Here is a 16,213-nt window from a genome sequence, read left to right as displayed (position 1 = left end):
GCCGACCGGGCAAAAATCCTTTTACTTTTACAAATTACTCATTAAACTTAATAATGTTATACATTTGATAAAATTTAATAAACCATGTTAATATTGAATATAACACTTAAATATTCCAAAATAAAATAAAGGATTTCTCAATATAATAAAAATGAAACTAAAACAAAATTATTTACTAAATCATCTCAAAATAAAAAAATAAAACCAGCTGAATTGATTAAATTAGAAGATAATAATAATAATATAATAATAATAATTTTTACAAAAAGTATAATGTTAGGGATAAAGAAAAAAAAGATAATTTAAATTTAATCAATATACAAGCAATTTCAAGTAATTGTGATAATGATCTTGTAAATCTAACGAATGCTGAATTTAATGATAAAGAAAAGTTAATAATTGCTAATGCTTTTAAATTTAATTTACCAGATAATAATAAGAATAAAATTATTGCTATTGATTCCGAGTTGAATATTAATAAAATTGACCATAATGACAAAGATGAAGAAAGTCTATGTAATATTATTGGAAATAGCATCTATAAAATTAAAAATATGTATATAAATAAAAAAACACTTTTTAAAAAAAAAAATATATAATTTAAAAGATAAATCAAAGGAAAATAGCAGTGTTATACTAAAATTAGATAAAACAAACACGCCAGTTATTATGTTGATTGAAAAATTAATATTTTAATGGAAAAGTATATTAACCGATGATAATTTTAAGCAAATAAAAGACCCGACTAATAGATTTTAAGTTTAATAACAAACTATAAGACAAATTTTGATTATGATAATAATTTGAAGTATTGCACTAGATTGTATCTATTCAAACCATTTGCCCCGAAACTTATTGCTCTTCCTAAAATATATAAGCAAGGTAAATTTGCACCTTGTTATTTTATTACCAAAATAGTTGATAAGATAGTTATATCTAAGATTAATATACCATATAAACATAATATAAAAAATGGGTATGATTTAGTTAACAAATTAAATAATTTGACGATAAATAAAAATATTAGAATGATAAGTTATGATGTTATCAATATGTACCCTAATATTCCTACAGATCATACAGTTTGTATAATAAAAAATAAACAAAAAAATAATGAGAACCCAAAATTTATTGGTAATTTTCTCACCATTATTAGAACATATGTCATCAGAACTATTTCAAATTTAATAACTATATTTTACACAAGAGAATACTTCACTGATGGGGTTTCCTTTATCAGCTGTTATGTCTGAAATTTACTTGCAGGAATTTGAAAATAACATAGTTTAATGGTATTACTCGTATATTTAAAATTCTATTATGGGTTTGATATTTTGATGACATTTTGGTTTGAACCTGTTATAAATTATGAACATTGTATAACATTGAAAAAATTCAACTCCTATCATGACAATTTAAAATTTACATTTGAAACAGATAAGTCCAGAAAAATTAGTTTTTAGATGTTAATATTGAAATTGACAAAAAGATACATTTTATAATGTCAGTATATAGAATACCTGCAGCAAGTAAAATACCTATTAATAGAAAATCCAGTCGTCCATGGTCACACAAAATTAATATATTTACAAAAATTTTAAACAGAGCAATACATTACACACAGAACAACAGGAAAAAATTAGATGCAGAAATAAATATTATAAAAGAGTAGTATTGTATAACATAGTATACAAAACAAAACTGACAATATAAAAATACTAAAAGAAGCAAACTCCAAATTTTAAAGAAAAAAAAAAACAAGGGTTTGTTCAGAAGAACTCAAAAAAACAAGATCTTACAGAATGAAGTATTGGGAAGAAATCAAGAAGAAAAATAAAAAGAAAAGACAAACCAGAGTTGACTAAAGTGATCCACTGTGAGCTCAACATTTTTTTTTTTTAAATTGCAGTAAAAAATGAATATAAACCATTATTAATTAATAATATTTATAAAAAACAAAATTTAAAATCTAAAAATATACAACATATATAAACAAAACTTACATTGTTGATATTGACTATATAAAAATATTCTTATACTAATAATATTATTGAAAATTTAATTAATGTTTATATTGATGAAAAATATAAACCCTACAACCATATAATAAGACATATAAAAAAATGTAACTGTAATAATGATTTTAATAGTTTGTGTGGGATTTATAAAATAAAATTTAATGATTGTGATAAATTTATGTTGGGAAGACTAATAGGTCTTTTAAAGTAAGATTTGCAGAACATTTTAGATATTATGTAAACAAAAATTGGGTTTTTCTAATGTTGTCGACCATCTAATAGTGAATAAAAATTCTATTACTGATCTAGAATTTAATTTGGAAATAATTGAAGTCCCAAAAGAAAATTATAATAATAAAAAATTATAGTTTTCCCAGTGAATATATGAGCTTGTGATGTCATGAGCTGACATCTTATTATATTATTGTTTTCCGAAACATTATTTTTGCACGTAATTATATGTAATTTTTCGATACGGGCACCCAAGGAATACATTATTTTGTTGTGTTCAGTTCTTTTCACTTGAGTTGATTACATGTATAAAGATGCTTAATGACTCAATCTTGTAAACAATAACAATTCATTAACCAGTGACTCTGATTAGTATTATGTACCGGCCTATTTATACATTCAGTTAGAAATGATGTCTTTGGTCACGATTGTATTTAGATTCATCATTTGTAGTAAGTACACAATGTGTATATAAAGAAATAAACTATAGTCCAGTTTATATTGCGTTTAGTGAAGGTATTAGTGTTTTTGTGCAGTCATATTATTTATAATTACTCATTGTTTTTCACAAATTGTTTTAATATATAATTTTTTTGTTTTATTTTTGTTTGTGTGTTATTAGTGCAGTTTGTTATGGCAGAATTTAAATCCATAGTTAAGAAAAAAACTTAGGAGTCAAGCACGTGAAACTATCAATAATGTTTATGATTTTATGAAAAAAGAAGCTCTAAAAGTAGGTAAATTAACTGATGACAAACATACTTATAATTGTCATTCAAGATGAAAAAAGAAGCTCTAAAAGTAGGTAAATTAACTGATGACACAAACATACTTATAATTGTCATTCAAGAATGCAAAGGAAGAACTTCTGCTGCTTTGGGCTATCAAGAACACAGGTTCAAAAACTCAGAAGAGAAAAAAAACATGATTCTTCAATCAACATTCTAATCGTGTTCTTTCAGCACACCGAAAAAGTATACATGACATACAAAACCTGTCAGTGGACTGGACAGTTTTGATTTAGGTGTAGTTAAAAGAACAGTTAATGAATTTCATTCAAAGAAGAATGAATTACCTACTTTAATAAAATAAGTCATCTGTTGATTTTAAAGGCAGTGAATAAACTTTAGCTATTTTGAAAGAGTTAGGTTTCAAATGGCGTAAAACTGAAAATAACAGAAAACTTTTGATTGAGAAATTTGATATCAGGTGGAAGAGAACTGAATATTTGCAGGCAGTGGCTAAGTACCGATAGACAATGCTACAATTGTTTATTTGGATGAAACGTAAGTTTTAAGCTCGCATAGTTCAACAAAGTCATAGTATGATGGTATTGTTGAGGGACTTCATGTGCCAATTAATAAAGTTGACTGTTTAATAGTAATTCACGCTGGAGGAGAAATCGTTTTTATTCCAAACGCATTACTATCTTGGAAAGTCAGTTCGAAAAGTGGCGACTACCATGACAACATGAATATGTTGAAGACAACTTCATGAAATGGGCGCGTGAAAAATTGAATCCAAATCTTTCACCAATGTCAGTAGTAGTTGATGATAATGCTCCTTATCACAGTACAGGTATTGATAAAGCACCAAATTCTGACTCCAGAAGAAAAGATATGACCAATTGGCTGAAGAAAACCCATATTCCATGTGGTTCAAAAATGCTGTAGCTGCAGTTATCTGAATTAGTAAAGTTACATAAAACTAAAGTACAAAAATATCACTTGGATGAACTTTTGATAAAACGTGGGCATTGTGTTCTTAGACTCCCACCGCACCATCCTGATTTGAATCCGATCAAGATGGTATGGTCAGCCAGAAAAAGACAACTGGCAAGTGATAACACAACATTTTCTTTCACAAATGCTGAAAAATTAACTATGGAGAAAATTAATTCTATGAATGAAGATGATGAAACCTATTGTGAAAAACTAAAAAATACTGAAGAAAGAGTATGAAGAACTGGAACCACTGATAGATGAAATGGTAGAACGTTATATTATACGTGCAGACTCTGATAGTGATAGTGACAGTGACAGTGATTCATTTAACAAGGATGGTGAACTTGCTAGAAGTTTGAATTAGATGCATGAAGAAAATTCAAGTAAGCTTTTGTATATTATTAAAAATTAATAATTTAGTACAAATAAAGGTTATAAAAGAATTAATTATGTATTGCTTATAATTAGTAAGTGTTAATATGATAGTAATTACCTCATACAATATGATAAAAAATAATACTTTGATTTGATATGCAGAGTTGATGTTTTCAGGCCGAGTAGTAATATGCATCTGCTTGTGACACCAAAAGCTCGTACATTGGCTGGGCCTAGTATAGACAATTTAGAAAAATGTATATATATAGACAAAAATTCAGCTTAATCATTCTGCAAACAGGATTTATTAATTATACTCTTATCAAAGTTGCTATAGATAGCAGCACTTTTGTTAATGTTAGGTAAAGATTATATCATATTAGTACAGTGCTGCATAAGATTTACATAATTTAATTAATTGACTACATATATTATGGAATAATATTATGTTAAATATTTTATTAATGTTTTTAATGTGTAATCAAATTTCAATTTTAATCAACTGATGATGAGGAAATTCCTCGAAAGCACTTTTGATTTATAAAAAAGAAAAATAAAAATAATAAGATATGGTTACAGCTCTTATTGATTTGGTACTTTGTTGGATTGTGCTGAATTTTATTTATGCTTTTGGTATTAATTGGTACAGAGGAAGATACGGACAAAAAAATAATTTATTTTACTAAATAAATATATATTATACTATTAATTTATTTAAATTAAATTTTTTGTAGTCCATATTTCCTCTGTGTGTAAATTCTAGCTAATTACAAAATATAAATGTATTCAACCACTCTAGAAGTACAGAAATAAAGAACACTCACCTTACTTTTCTCTTTTCATCAAAGCACTTTCAGGCCTAAGGCCATCTTCAATAATGTTTTTAAACAATTTTTTTTTCTCTTTTCACATTTACATCTTTTATAAGTTACAATTTTTAGAACAAATTTTTTCAGTCAATAAATTTTTTTAAATTTTAAAACGTTAATACGTAAAATTTCCTTAACATTTTATCTATTGTTAATACAGTACTGTACTGATACCTGATTTATTTATTTAAAATTTCTTGTTAATGTATTACCATCTTCAATAATGCTTATAAGAGTGTCATGATCAAATTATGTCTGCAGATTCATTAGGCTGAATTTATATTTATACATGTAAAACCTTTCTAAAATTTCTAATTTTTTATTATTATTTTCATGTTCAATGTTTATTTTTTCAATTATTTATAAATTATTTTCCAAACTAGTTATATTATGTTTTTTAATTATTAATTGGTCTACAACATTTGTGAAACATATTTTTTTTTTTTTTAAATGACCTGAAATGTTCATTAAATCTATCTTTAAATAATCTATCTGTTTTTCCAATATATATTTTTTCACAATTATTGCAATTTATTTTATAAACCAGAAAAATCGTACTTATTTTTTACTATTTTATTATTGTAATATTTTAAATGTTTTATTATATGATTTTTAGGTTTATAAGCAGGTTTATATTTATCATTATAAGCATTAATTAAGTTTTCTATAATTTTATTTATGTAGGAGTAGTTTATATAAATATATTTTTTGTTGTTTACATTTTCATTTATTGGTTTTAATGTAGTGTTGTTTTATTTTATTGAATTATTTGGTTTTATATTTTTTATATATATTTTCAATCAATGAGTTATCTTATCCATTTTCTATAGTTATATTCTTTATTTCATTATATAATTCTTGTTTATAGTTTATTTTATTGCTTTATTTATCATGTTTTTAAAAACATGATAAATTAATTTTTTGAGACCGAGGATGGTTGGAAATTTTATTTATAATAATTTTGTTTGAGGTAGGTTTTTTTTATACTCCAGTTATTATTTGATTATTTTTATTTATTTTAATAATTATGTAAAATAATATTTTATTTTTCTATTATGTTCTATGTCATGTAAATTTCAGTGTTTCATGAAAAGAACTTAATTTATTTAAAATTATTTTGTGTTCATTATTTATACTTTATTCATATATAACTAAAAGATCATCTACGTATCTGACCCATAATAAAATTTTATGCACATGATTTATACCATAGACAATTTTACTTTCAAACCCTTGTAGAAAATTTCTGACGTGGTAATGGGAAACCGATAGGTAAGGTGTCTTCTTGTGTATAACATGTTCTATTAAATTCAAAATAATTTTGTTTACAAATGTTTCTAATTATTATATTATTTATAAATTTTTGATCTTCACCTGTATTTATTAATTTGTTTTTTTATTAATGAAATTGTATAATCAATGGGAATACTGGGGTACATGTTAGTTATATCAAAGCTTATCATTTTTTGTTTTATTATATATATTAAATCTATTTAATTTATAAATCAACTTATACCCATTTTTTATATTATATTTAAATTCTAATTTAAATTTTGATCTAATTATTTTATCAATCATTTTAGTAATTCTATAAATAGGAGTGGTTTAAAAATTGATTAGTGGTGTCATAGGTGGTGTCACCTTTATATAATTTAGGCAGACAGTAAGTTTTGTGGCATAAGTTTTATATGTGTATAATATACTATGGTATTTTAATTTATTATTATAATTAAATATTTCTTTGTATTTTATTATAAATCCTTTTGTAATTCTTAGAAATGTTATAATTGGGTCATTGATTTTTTAAAAACTGTTTTCGTTTATATATTTATTTACTGAATCATTATATTCATCAATAGAACTAATATCAGGAATTCCTGTCTCATCACATTTTATTATACCTTAATTTTCGTTTAATTAATTTTTTTAGTTTATATATTTTGTTTTTATTTATTATTATTGATTTTCATTTTGAATAAATTTTTTATTATAAACTTTGTTTTTAAATTATAAATATTGATTTTATTGCTTATGTAATTTTTTATATCATTTTCTTCATTAGTACAATTAATTTTATCAGTATTATATTCTGATTCTATTACCGTGCTTTTAATAATCTTATATCATTATCTGGTAGGTTGAATTGAAATGAATTTTCAATTATTAATTTTTCTTCCTCTTGGAAAACATTTTGTTAAATTTACTAAATTATCATTTATATTAAGTTTATCTGATTTATTTTGTGTATTATCAACATCTGTGTAAGTTTCATTACCTCTACTTATTCCATTATTTATTATTTGATATGTATTATAATTATTCTTATATGTTGCAACGTAACTACTATTTTTCATTTTTATCAAATTATTTATTTTTTTATTACTTGGTTTTATTATTTCCTTTTTGTATGTATTAATATTAATTTTATATAATCATAGATATAACTGAATATTAAGTTACCCAAATCTTATAATAAATTTAAATGCATATTGCATAATTCAATATTTATACAGTTTCTCCTGTAGTAAACATATTTTTATCTCCTGCTCTCTTCTGAAATTTTCTGCATATGTATACAAATAGATCATTTAAAGATAGATTTAATAAACATTTCAGGTCATTTAAAAATAAAAAATAGGTTTCTCAAATGTGGCAGACCATTTAATAATTAACAAACAATATAACTAGTTGATAAAGAATTTATAAATAATTGAAAAAGTAAACATTGAACATGAAAGTAATAATAAAAAATTAAAATTTTAGAAAGGTTTTACATGTATAAATATAAACATAAATTCAGCCTAATGAATCTGCATTCTTATAAATGAATATGGACATTCTTATAAACATTATTTAAGTTGGTAATACATTAACAAGAAATTTTAAATAAATAAATCAGATATTACAGTACTGCATTAACATTAGATAAAATGTTAAGGAAATTTTAAGTATTAGCGTTTTAAAATTTAAAAAAAAATTATTGACTGAACAAATATTTGTTCTAAAATTTTTAACTTATCAAACATGTAAATGTGAAAAGAGAAAAAAAAAATTTTTTAAATATTACTTTAGATGGGCTTAGGCCCAAATGCGCTTTGATGGAAAGAGAAAAGTAAGAATGCTCTTTATATCTGTACTTTTTGGAGTGGCTGAATAAGTTTGTATTTTGTAATTGCATACATAGTATGTTGGCACTAATGTTTATGAATTGAATTAATGAACTGTGAGTCTCTTATCACTGTGTAAGCTGGGTTTGAACTGAATGTTTTGAATCAATAGAATGATTAACATTACAAAAATTATAGAATTAAATTTCTGTTAAATAATCTTAAATAAATTTAAAAAAATTCTGTCTAATAATAATGGGCTTCCCATGAAGACTTGCGTGTGAGGTTAGAGTGGTAAGGTGATGTGAGCATCTCGTGTGAGGCTAGACCAATCCTCACTATCAGTTGGTAACAGTTGGGGGCACCCTTGGGGGCACTGTTTTGGTAGGTAGAATGGGTTGTTCTTATAATATCTCTGCAAACAATCCAATTTTCACAATTCAAACAGGGTATTTGTTAGTAGTTTGAAGACTAACTTTTGCATCCATTAGCTACACTCTCAATCCAACAGATCATGGTTATTCAGAAATTTTATTCTTTGCCACCAATCTTCCGATTTTCAAAATTCAATTGGGATATTTGCTGTATGTGCATATAAAAAGTTTTTCTGTTTGTTCTTGCATCACTTGTTTCTTCACTCCTAAGGAGGGTGAAGTTGTGATAAAGATATTTATTAAGGAAAGATTAATCCTTTTACTTCATTATTATACTTCTGCCACCTTGGCAAAGAAATCAGATATGAATTTTTTGACGTCAAAGGTACAAGTATGTGTATGTTAGTTACCATAATTACTATTATTCTATCTTGTAGAATAATAGTAATTACAAGTATGTGTATGTTAGTTACCATAATTACTATTATTCTATCTTGTAGAATAATAGTAATTACAAGTATGTGTATGTTAGTTACCATAATTACTATTATTCTATCTTGTAATTTAGTTTTTTCAGGTTTGTAAAAGCCTGCATTCTTTAATTGTTATTTATCTATCGGTATTGTTCTTACAATCACAAGGATAACAAACAGTGCAGGGAACCAGATGGTGGAGCCCTCTGAGTAGATGGAAATGGCATCTGAAGTGAGCTCTGTGGGTGTCCAGGTTGCTGGTCCCCCTGGCAACATGTTAATGGCAAGCAAAGCGAGCTCTGTGGCCCAGAGGAGCCCCTTAGTGACTCCGGGATTCACCTGGGCTGACCTGAGTCCTGAGGGTCCAGGTTGTGGCTAGATGGGCTGGCTAGTATTATATATATTTTTTTTAAAATAATTTCCCAAAATCAGTGCTGATTTTAGTATAAAAAAGAATTTATGAAACAAACAAATATTATTATCTCATAGTTAAATTACTTCACAAAATTACATTTTTTATTGACTGCGCACATTGTAAATCAATACACTGAATATACCATTTCAGTTCAGTAGATTACAGATGAGTTTTCTTCTTGGGTTGTTCTTGATTCTTTGACTACATACATATTTGTATAGTTAGTAAGATGTTCTCTATGTTAGGTAACAATTACCATTTTTTTACCTTTACTATTTGCTTACCATTATCTGTAAAGACTCATTGAAAATATGGGGTCCAATAAGATAGATTGTTGTATATTATTCTGTACAAAAGAACAAAAATAATTTTAAAAAATTAACCATGACTTTCTTTTGCTCTCTACTTATTGAAAAATGGACAGTGGAAATTACTTTTAATGAATATAAAGAATTGTTATTGTTCAAAAAAAATATGTGTTCCTTATATTATTTATTCTGTCATTTGTAATAAATTGCTTTATCTGTAAGAAACATTAATGAGAATGACACGTAATTCTCTATTAACCATTGGCAATAACACAACCGCTGATTACAGTAATCTCTTGAAAATTTAGAGTGATGTGGATATAGAACTTCATCCCTAATTTTCAACATATATATTGTCTTTGATGTATTAATACATGGAATTGCAACATTTAAAAAACCTTTGAGTACTAGAAGTTGGTGTTTATCAAAGTCAAAACTTGTTCATGACCATTTCTTTCCAATTCTGATGTTAATATAAATGATCCGCTTTTCCAAATTGCTGCTGAATATTTATAAATACCTTTCTATTATGAATCTTTTGGTTGAGAAATTGATGATATTCGTCACAGTTAGTGTAGTATTATCAATAAAATAACAAATGAAGTGAATCTGTATATTCCTCATTTGCAAAATGATATGAAATTTTTCTTTTATTGTATATAACCTATTATTGTCAATAATTTTGAAAAATCAAACTGCTTAGAAATAAAGTAGTCACTAATTCACATAGTTAATTATTCTTGAAATATACACAGTATAACATGATTTTTATTTCAATAATAATGTTAAATATAGTATGTAATAAAAAAATTAAATATGTTAATATTTAATTAATTTTATTTGAATATTTAATGTTATTTGTAAATTTTCTGCAATTTTTTCATTTATTTATTTTTTTTCATAAAAATGTGAAAGTTGTATAACATTGGGAGCAATTTTTTAAAATATACAATGTCATAAATTGCATTCATATAACTGCATTATTTTACTTCTGAGATCAAAGAGGGAGAAAATGTGTTTGACTAGTTGCAACATACAAATAAAGTTTAGCAGGAGGTTCCTACAAAACATGGGAACAGTTTCCTGGTGGTTTGCATATATAAATAAGGGGGTACCCAAAAATAAACAAAATTGTTAAAAAAAGAACCTTAATTAATCTCTTTGAGAGCTACTCTCTGTGTATCTGAAGGTTTGTCTCAGTGTTTTTCCCATAACTGGAAATATTTTTGGAATTCCTTACAGTGAATATTTTCTATGGCCTGCTGCGATTTTGCTTTCACTTCAATCACCTACTCTCTATTGAGATTTATTTTTCATTCATTGGGATAAGAGGACGAGAGATAGTGGCCATCATGTTTTTTAACAAAACTTATTGGACTTACAGAATGATTAGAGTGGTTGATCTGCTGTCTGTTCAAGTTGAATAAATTTTCTATCAATAATCCTTTTCGTATAAAAAAGTAAATTATCATTGAATTCACTCTTATCAAAGTAATGTGTTTTTTTTTCATCTTGGCAAATTCCATAGGCCTGATTGTTTGGTTTCACAATCATAACTATTAATACAAATTCTCATACCCCATTACGGCACACATTAACATAAATGTATTTTTATCTGGTTGGTGAGCAAAATGTAGACTTTAAACCTGGCAGTAGAACCTACATCTAACTGTAGATCGCCTGCTAGATATAAATCCCAGTTTTTGTATACCCCTCATGTAGGTAATTCTATATAAAGATGCTTAAAAACGTGTAGTCAGTATTATTAGATAAATTGTAATTTTTTTATAAAATTTTTTATTGGTTAATGCTTTTATTTAATGAAACTTGAAGTTTCTAACATTTTTTACTTTAATAACTCGTGATATATTTTTTAAATATCTGTTTTGAGAAAAAACTGTTGCAGTTGACTGTTGGTTTTGACATGACTTCTAGTAGCAGATAACATCTTGTTTGACTTTTATGTTATTGGTCAAAGATAGAGTATTGAAACTGATAGAAATGTGATGAAACATAAACTGTATACTCCGCATTTTATTTATGTGCAAAAAAGGTGTAATGTAGGTAAGTGAATTAGACGGTCATCTAAATTTGAGAAAAAATTAACACTTATTCACACACAGGTATCCATAACTTGTCATCTTACCTGTCATCAATCTGCAGAATTATATGAATCTATAGTGATGGTATTTGAACATTATGATTACTGCGACAAAAAGAAATCATCAGAATCCCACCAGGTAGTAAAATTAAATTACCTGAATACTTTTTGCAGACTACTTTTTACAGATTATTTTTTTATGAGTTAGGTTATTTTATTACGTTTTACAGATTTAGTGTTTTTTATGTTACAGTTGGAAGATTGGTGGTTGAAAACAGCTTATCTAGAATTTCGTTCACCTGTTGTTGTTCATTCTAGTCCAGGTTTAGTTTTCCCTAAACAGAAATTCTTAAATGTGGAGGATGTGTTAAGCTATACTACCAAGCTTATTTCAGCTGCAATTGATTATAAATTAAAAATTGATCAGTGAGTATTGTTAATAACAAATTATAATTTATTAATAGATAGTTTGTTGTAGTCATATTTGCAGGCAAGTTTGTTTTTTATCTTGTTTTTTGTTATCCTCTTTTCATTGTTGTGAGGTAAGAAGGAAATGTTCATAGTTTCAATGCGAGTGAGAATGGCTCTTGCTTAAGAAACATTTAAAGATGTTAGTTGTTTAGTGTAATATTTGTATTTTGATACCTTTTTTTATTTATTATGTTATGTTCATGTTCATTGTATCCTGTTTTTATGAATACTATTAGGATAAATAAAATTATGATTATCAATAAAAATACTTGATGAATATTTTTTTCTTTGTATCTCACAACTAAATGGTGAAATCCAGTTTATATCAATCATTCAGCCAATATACATACAATAGATTTGCAGGTAGGACAAAAAATAAACATACTAACCAGGAGGCTATCTATAAATATTTATGCAAGTGTAAGTTTACAGTATTTATGGTCCCCTCCCCAGATTCTGTCAGATCTAAAATACTTTGACTCCTCAGTTACGTAACATTTAATTCAAGAATAAAATTAAAATATATGACTCAAAGAAATATTTTTTGCAAATTGAATTTTTTATGATTCTAATTGTTGATAGTTTACTATAACATATTTTTATTTTTTAATTACTTACATTTATAACGTTTTCTGTAAATTAATTTACAGTACCAATTTACTTTCCAATTCTGGAAGTAAATACAGCATGAAAATTTCATTAAATATTATATGACTTAAATTCACTTAAATTTAAATTAAATATTAAATCAAATACAGTATGAAAATTTCACTTTTTACTTTTTTCTGTTTAATGTAATAAAAGTAAAGGAAACTGAATGCCATTGTATTGAGCAGTGCTTTTTTGTATTAAAAAAGTTGGGTCTCATGGATTATACGACCACGGCTATAAATATCCAATAAAGATATTTACTACATTTAATATAGATATTTATATTCATTTTTTTTTTTATTTATATATCACTTGTAGAAATTAAATGCAATATCCACTTTTCAGATAAAAATGGAAATGAATTTAAAGTTAATTGAATATAGACAAATTAAATGATTTTTAGCAATATTTTATCTATTTTTTACCATAAAATAGGAAAGATATTTTTAAATTATTTAAAAGCTTTTTTTAATGTAATTTATACTTGAAAAAAATTTACAGGTATCTTACATTAGAATATGTTAGATCCCTCCCTGTAAATAAGATGATGTTAAACCCCCTTCATACTTTTCTTATTAATGATGGCTCCAATATTTAGAAATGAGTTTAAAGGTAATTTTGTGATAACTGAAATAATTTATTTTACATTTAGATTGTTGTTTTTACGTGCTCGCATATTTTGAATTGCTTAAGCACATGACTTGACTTGCTTGAGCGTTTCATAAATGAAGTATAAGCCTATATTGTTTAATGTATGTTTAAGATTTATACATTAATACATTCAATACATTTCATGAACATTACAGGAAAGTAAACGTTACAGTAATACAGGAAAGAAAATTATAGTTTTCATTGAATTATGGATTAATGTGTAGAATCTGGTACTTCTTTTATCCCACAGCTATTGAATCTGTGGCTCTTCCTCAACTTGAAACTGACCTTTATTCAGATTTTTTCTGTAAGGTGCATTTTAAATTTTCTACCAATTTATTCTCAAAATATCAAGATGCACTTGCGACATACTTGTTCATACTAACAGTCATCTTCAACAGGGATCTGGTTAAACAGTTCACAGTCTAGATAGATACTTCCACAAGTAATATAATTCCAGGAATGGTTATGGTTGTTCCTTTAGAAATCCTGTATTTTGTATCGATGACTTGTGAATTTCTAGAGGAAAGCAATTTTGTTGCAATATAGATTTTAAGTTAGCAAACACAAAATTATTTAGTAATATCCTGCTCCCCTCCTGGATAAAAAAATTATAATGAAAATTATAAAAAACAAATTTATTTTGATTACTATTTAGCATAGCTCTTGCTTGTTCATAATTTTAAGTTGATGTTATTTGGGTCAAGTTTTTAGAGCCAAGACTTTTTTCCTTTTTTAATAAAGCTTAATGAAAAAAAATTTTACTTAATAAAGTATAATCACAATTTTAGATACTAAAATATTGATACAGATATGTTATTTGTATACTGCAGAGATATCAAGATAAAAGTAACATATTATGAGAGAATATTACAAACTTAAAATATTTCCAAAAATTACAATTAATTGCATTTATTTGCCTATTACACTTACCCATTGTATTTATTTAATTTTCATGTGGATAATTTTCTGTGAAAATACAAACAGAAGTGTCTATTGTTTACAGTTTCAGCATTAGTAAAGCTTTATTATTTATTAATTATTATATTAAATATGTCACATGATCTATAACCTAAAATATATTTGTTAATGTTTGTTTTTGAAGGAAAAAAATTCCTTTAGAGAAAATGGGTAAGAATCCATTAGATATGTCTCAGTACGAGAGGATATTTGGTACTTGTAGAGTTCCATGCATTCCTTGTGATAAACTAGTTTATAGTCCTCATTCGAAACACATTGTTGTTATCCATAATAATCATGTAAGTGTTATAAAAATAGTTGCTATTTATATTATTTCATAAATTCTATTTAGAATAGTTAAATTATAGAATTTACAAAGATTACTGTGTTGCTTTTAAGGCTACAAAAAATTACTACAGACTATCAAAACACATTGATATACACAGCAGCCTAGAAATATAAAAATTAAACTCCAGTGATTGCATTAATAAAACACTGAACAGATTAGACATTGACCCTTCCAGATTCTGGCATCTGAAACAATAGTAATAGAAGCAATTAAATCTGTGTCTGGAATTTTTCAAAACCAATAATGACATTGCAACTGGCATTACAATCAATTTTGGATCCAATGAACTACAGGTAAAATAACAATTATTGTCAAAGGCTAAGAAGTTATGATTTTCAATGTAGTTTGTTGTTAAATATTTATTTCTGTTATTAAGAAATTAAGTACGAGAAAATAACCTTTACAGTCACGTACATATTACAGGAAGAAACCACTTTATATTTCATTATATTACTGTAAATCTACACATTTTAAATTTCTCTGCAAAATATTTAGTGGCAGAAGAACTAGATGACCACAAATTTTTTGAGATAAGCAAAATTATTAAAAAGTTAGTAGTTGAGTGTTATTGTTACATTTCATAACAAAAGAGGTATGCAGCAGAAATGATGATAGGTATGGTGCATCTGGAATTTGTATTATTATAATACATCAGTCGAGTTTTTGGCAGGTATCTACTTACACTATTATACTCACATAGAAATGACCTGTTTGCAATTTGGGTTTATAAAAAATGAAGTTGAAGCTTAATGGTTAATATTCTGATACTCAAAACAATTTAGAAAGAACTACAGGCAATGCTTAATTGGAACTCTGTAAAAGGACTTTGCCGATGACTCCCAATTATGCAATGACTCCCAATGCTGGGAGTCTTTGCATAATAACTCTCAGGCTTTTAGTTAATAAAACTCAATTACAATGGTTGTTTGAAAAGTTTTGAGCCTCAACATGAAGATGGCAGCACTCTTCAACAAAAGTTAGGCAATGTATTCACACATGTGTTGAAAGGTACTCACTAGAATTTCAGCCATTTTGGACGCCCAGTTGTTGTTTGATAACTGTTTAAGTCATTGTGGGTGTTTTTGTGAAAATGGAAAAAATCTAATATTGTGCCATGATTAAATATTTGCATTTGA

The 16,213-nt window shown here is 25.9% G+C and overlaps 1 protein-coding gene across 5 annotated transcripts in view; it reads left to right on the top strand.

The window, feature by feature from the left end:
- The window catches only part of LOC142319737 (carnitine O-acetyltransferase-like), a 63,969-nt gene that overhangs the window by 17,784 nt on the left and 29,972 nt on the right, over positions 1-16,213 (top strand). For all 5 annotated transcript variants that reach the window (XM_075357346.1, XM_075357345.1, XM_075357349.1 and 2 more), the window contains 2 exons: positions 12,249-12,421; positions 14,874-15,027. In XM_075357346.1, coding sequence (XP_075213461.1) covers positions 12,249-12,421; positions 14,874-15,027 — 327 coding nt within the window. The remainder of the gene's footprint in view (positions 1-12,248; positions 12,422-14,873; positions 15,028-16,213) is intronic.

The sequence above is a fragment of the Lycorma delicatula genome, chromosome 2 (genome assembly GCF_047948215.1).
Source record: "Lycorma delicatula isolate Av1 chromosome 2, ASM4794821v1, whole genome shotgun sequence".
Lineage (NCBI taxonomy): Eukaryota > Metazoa > Arthropoda > Insecta > Hemiptera > Fulgoridae > Lycorma > Lycorma delicatula.
The sequence above is the reverse complement of the archived record's forward strand: the minus strand, read 5'-3'. Positions and strand labels throughout refer to the sequence as shown.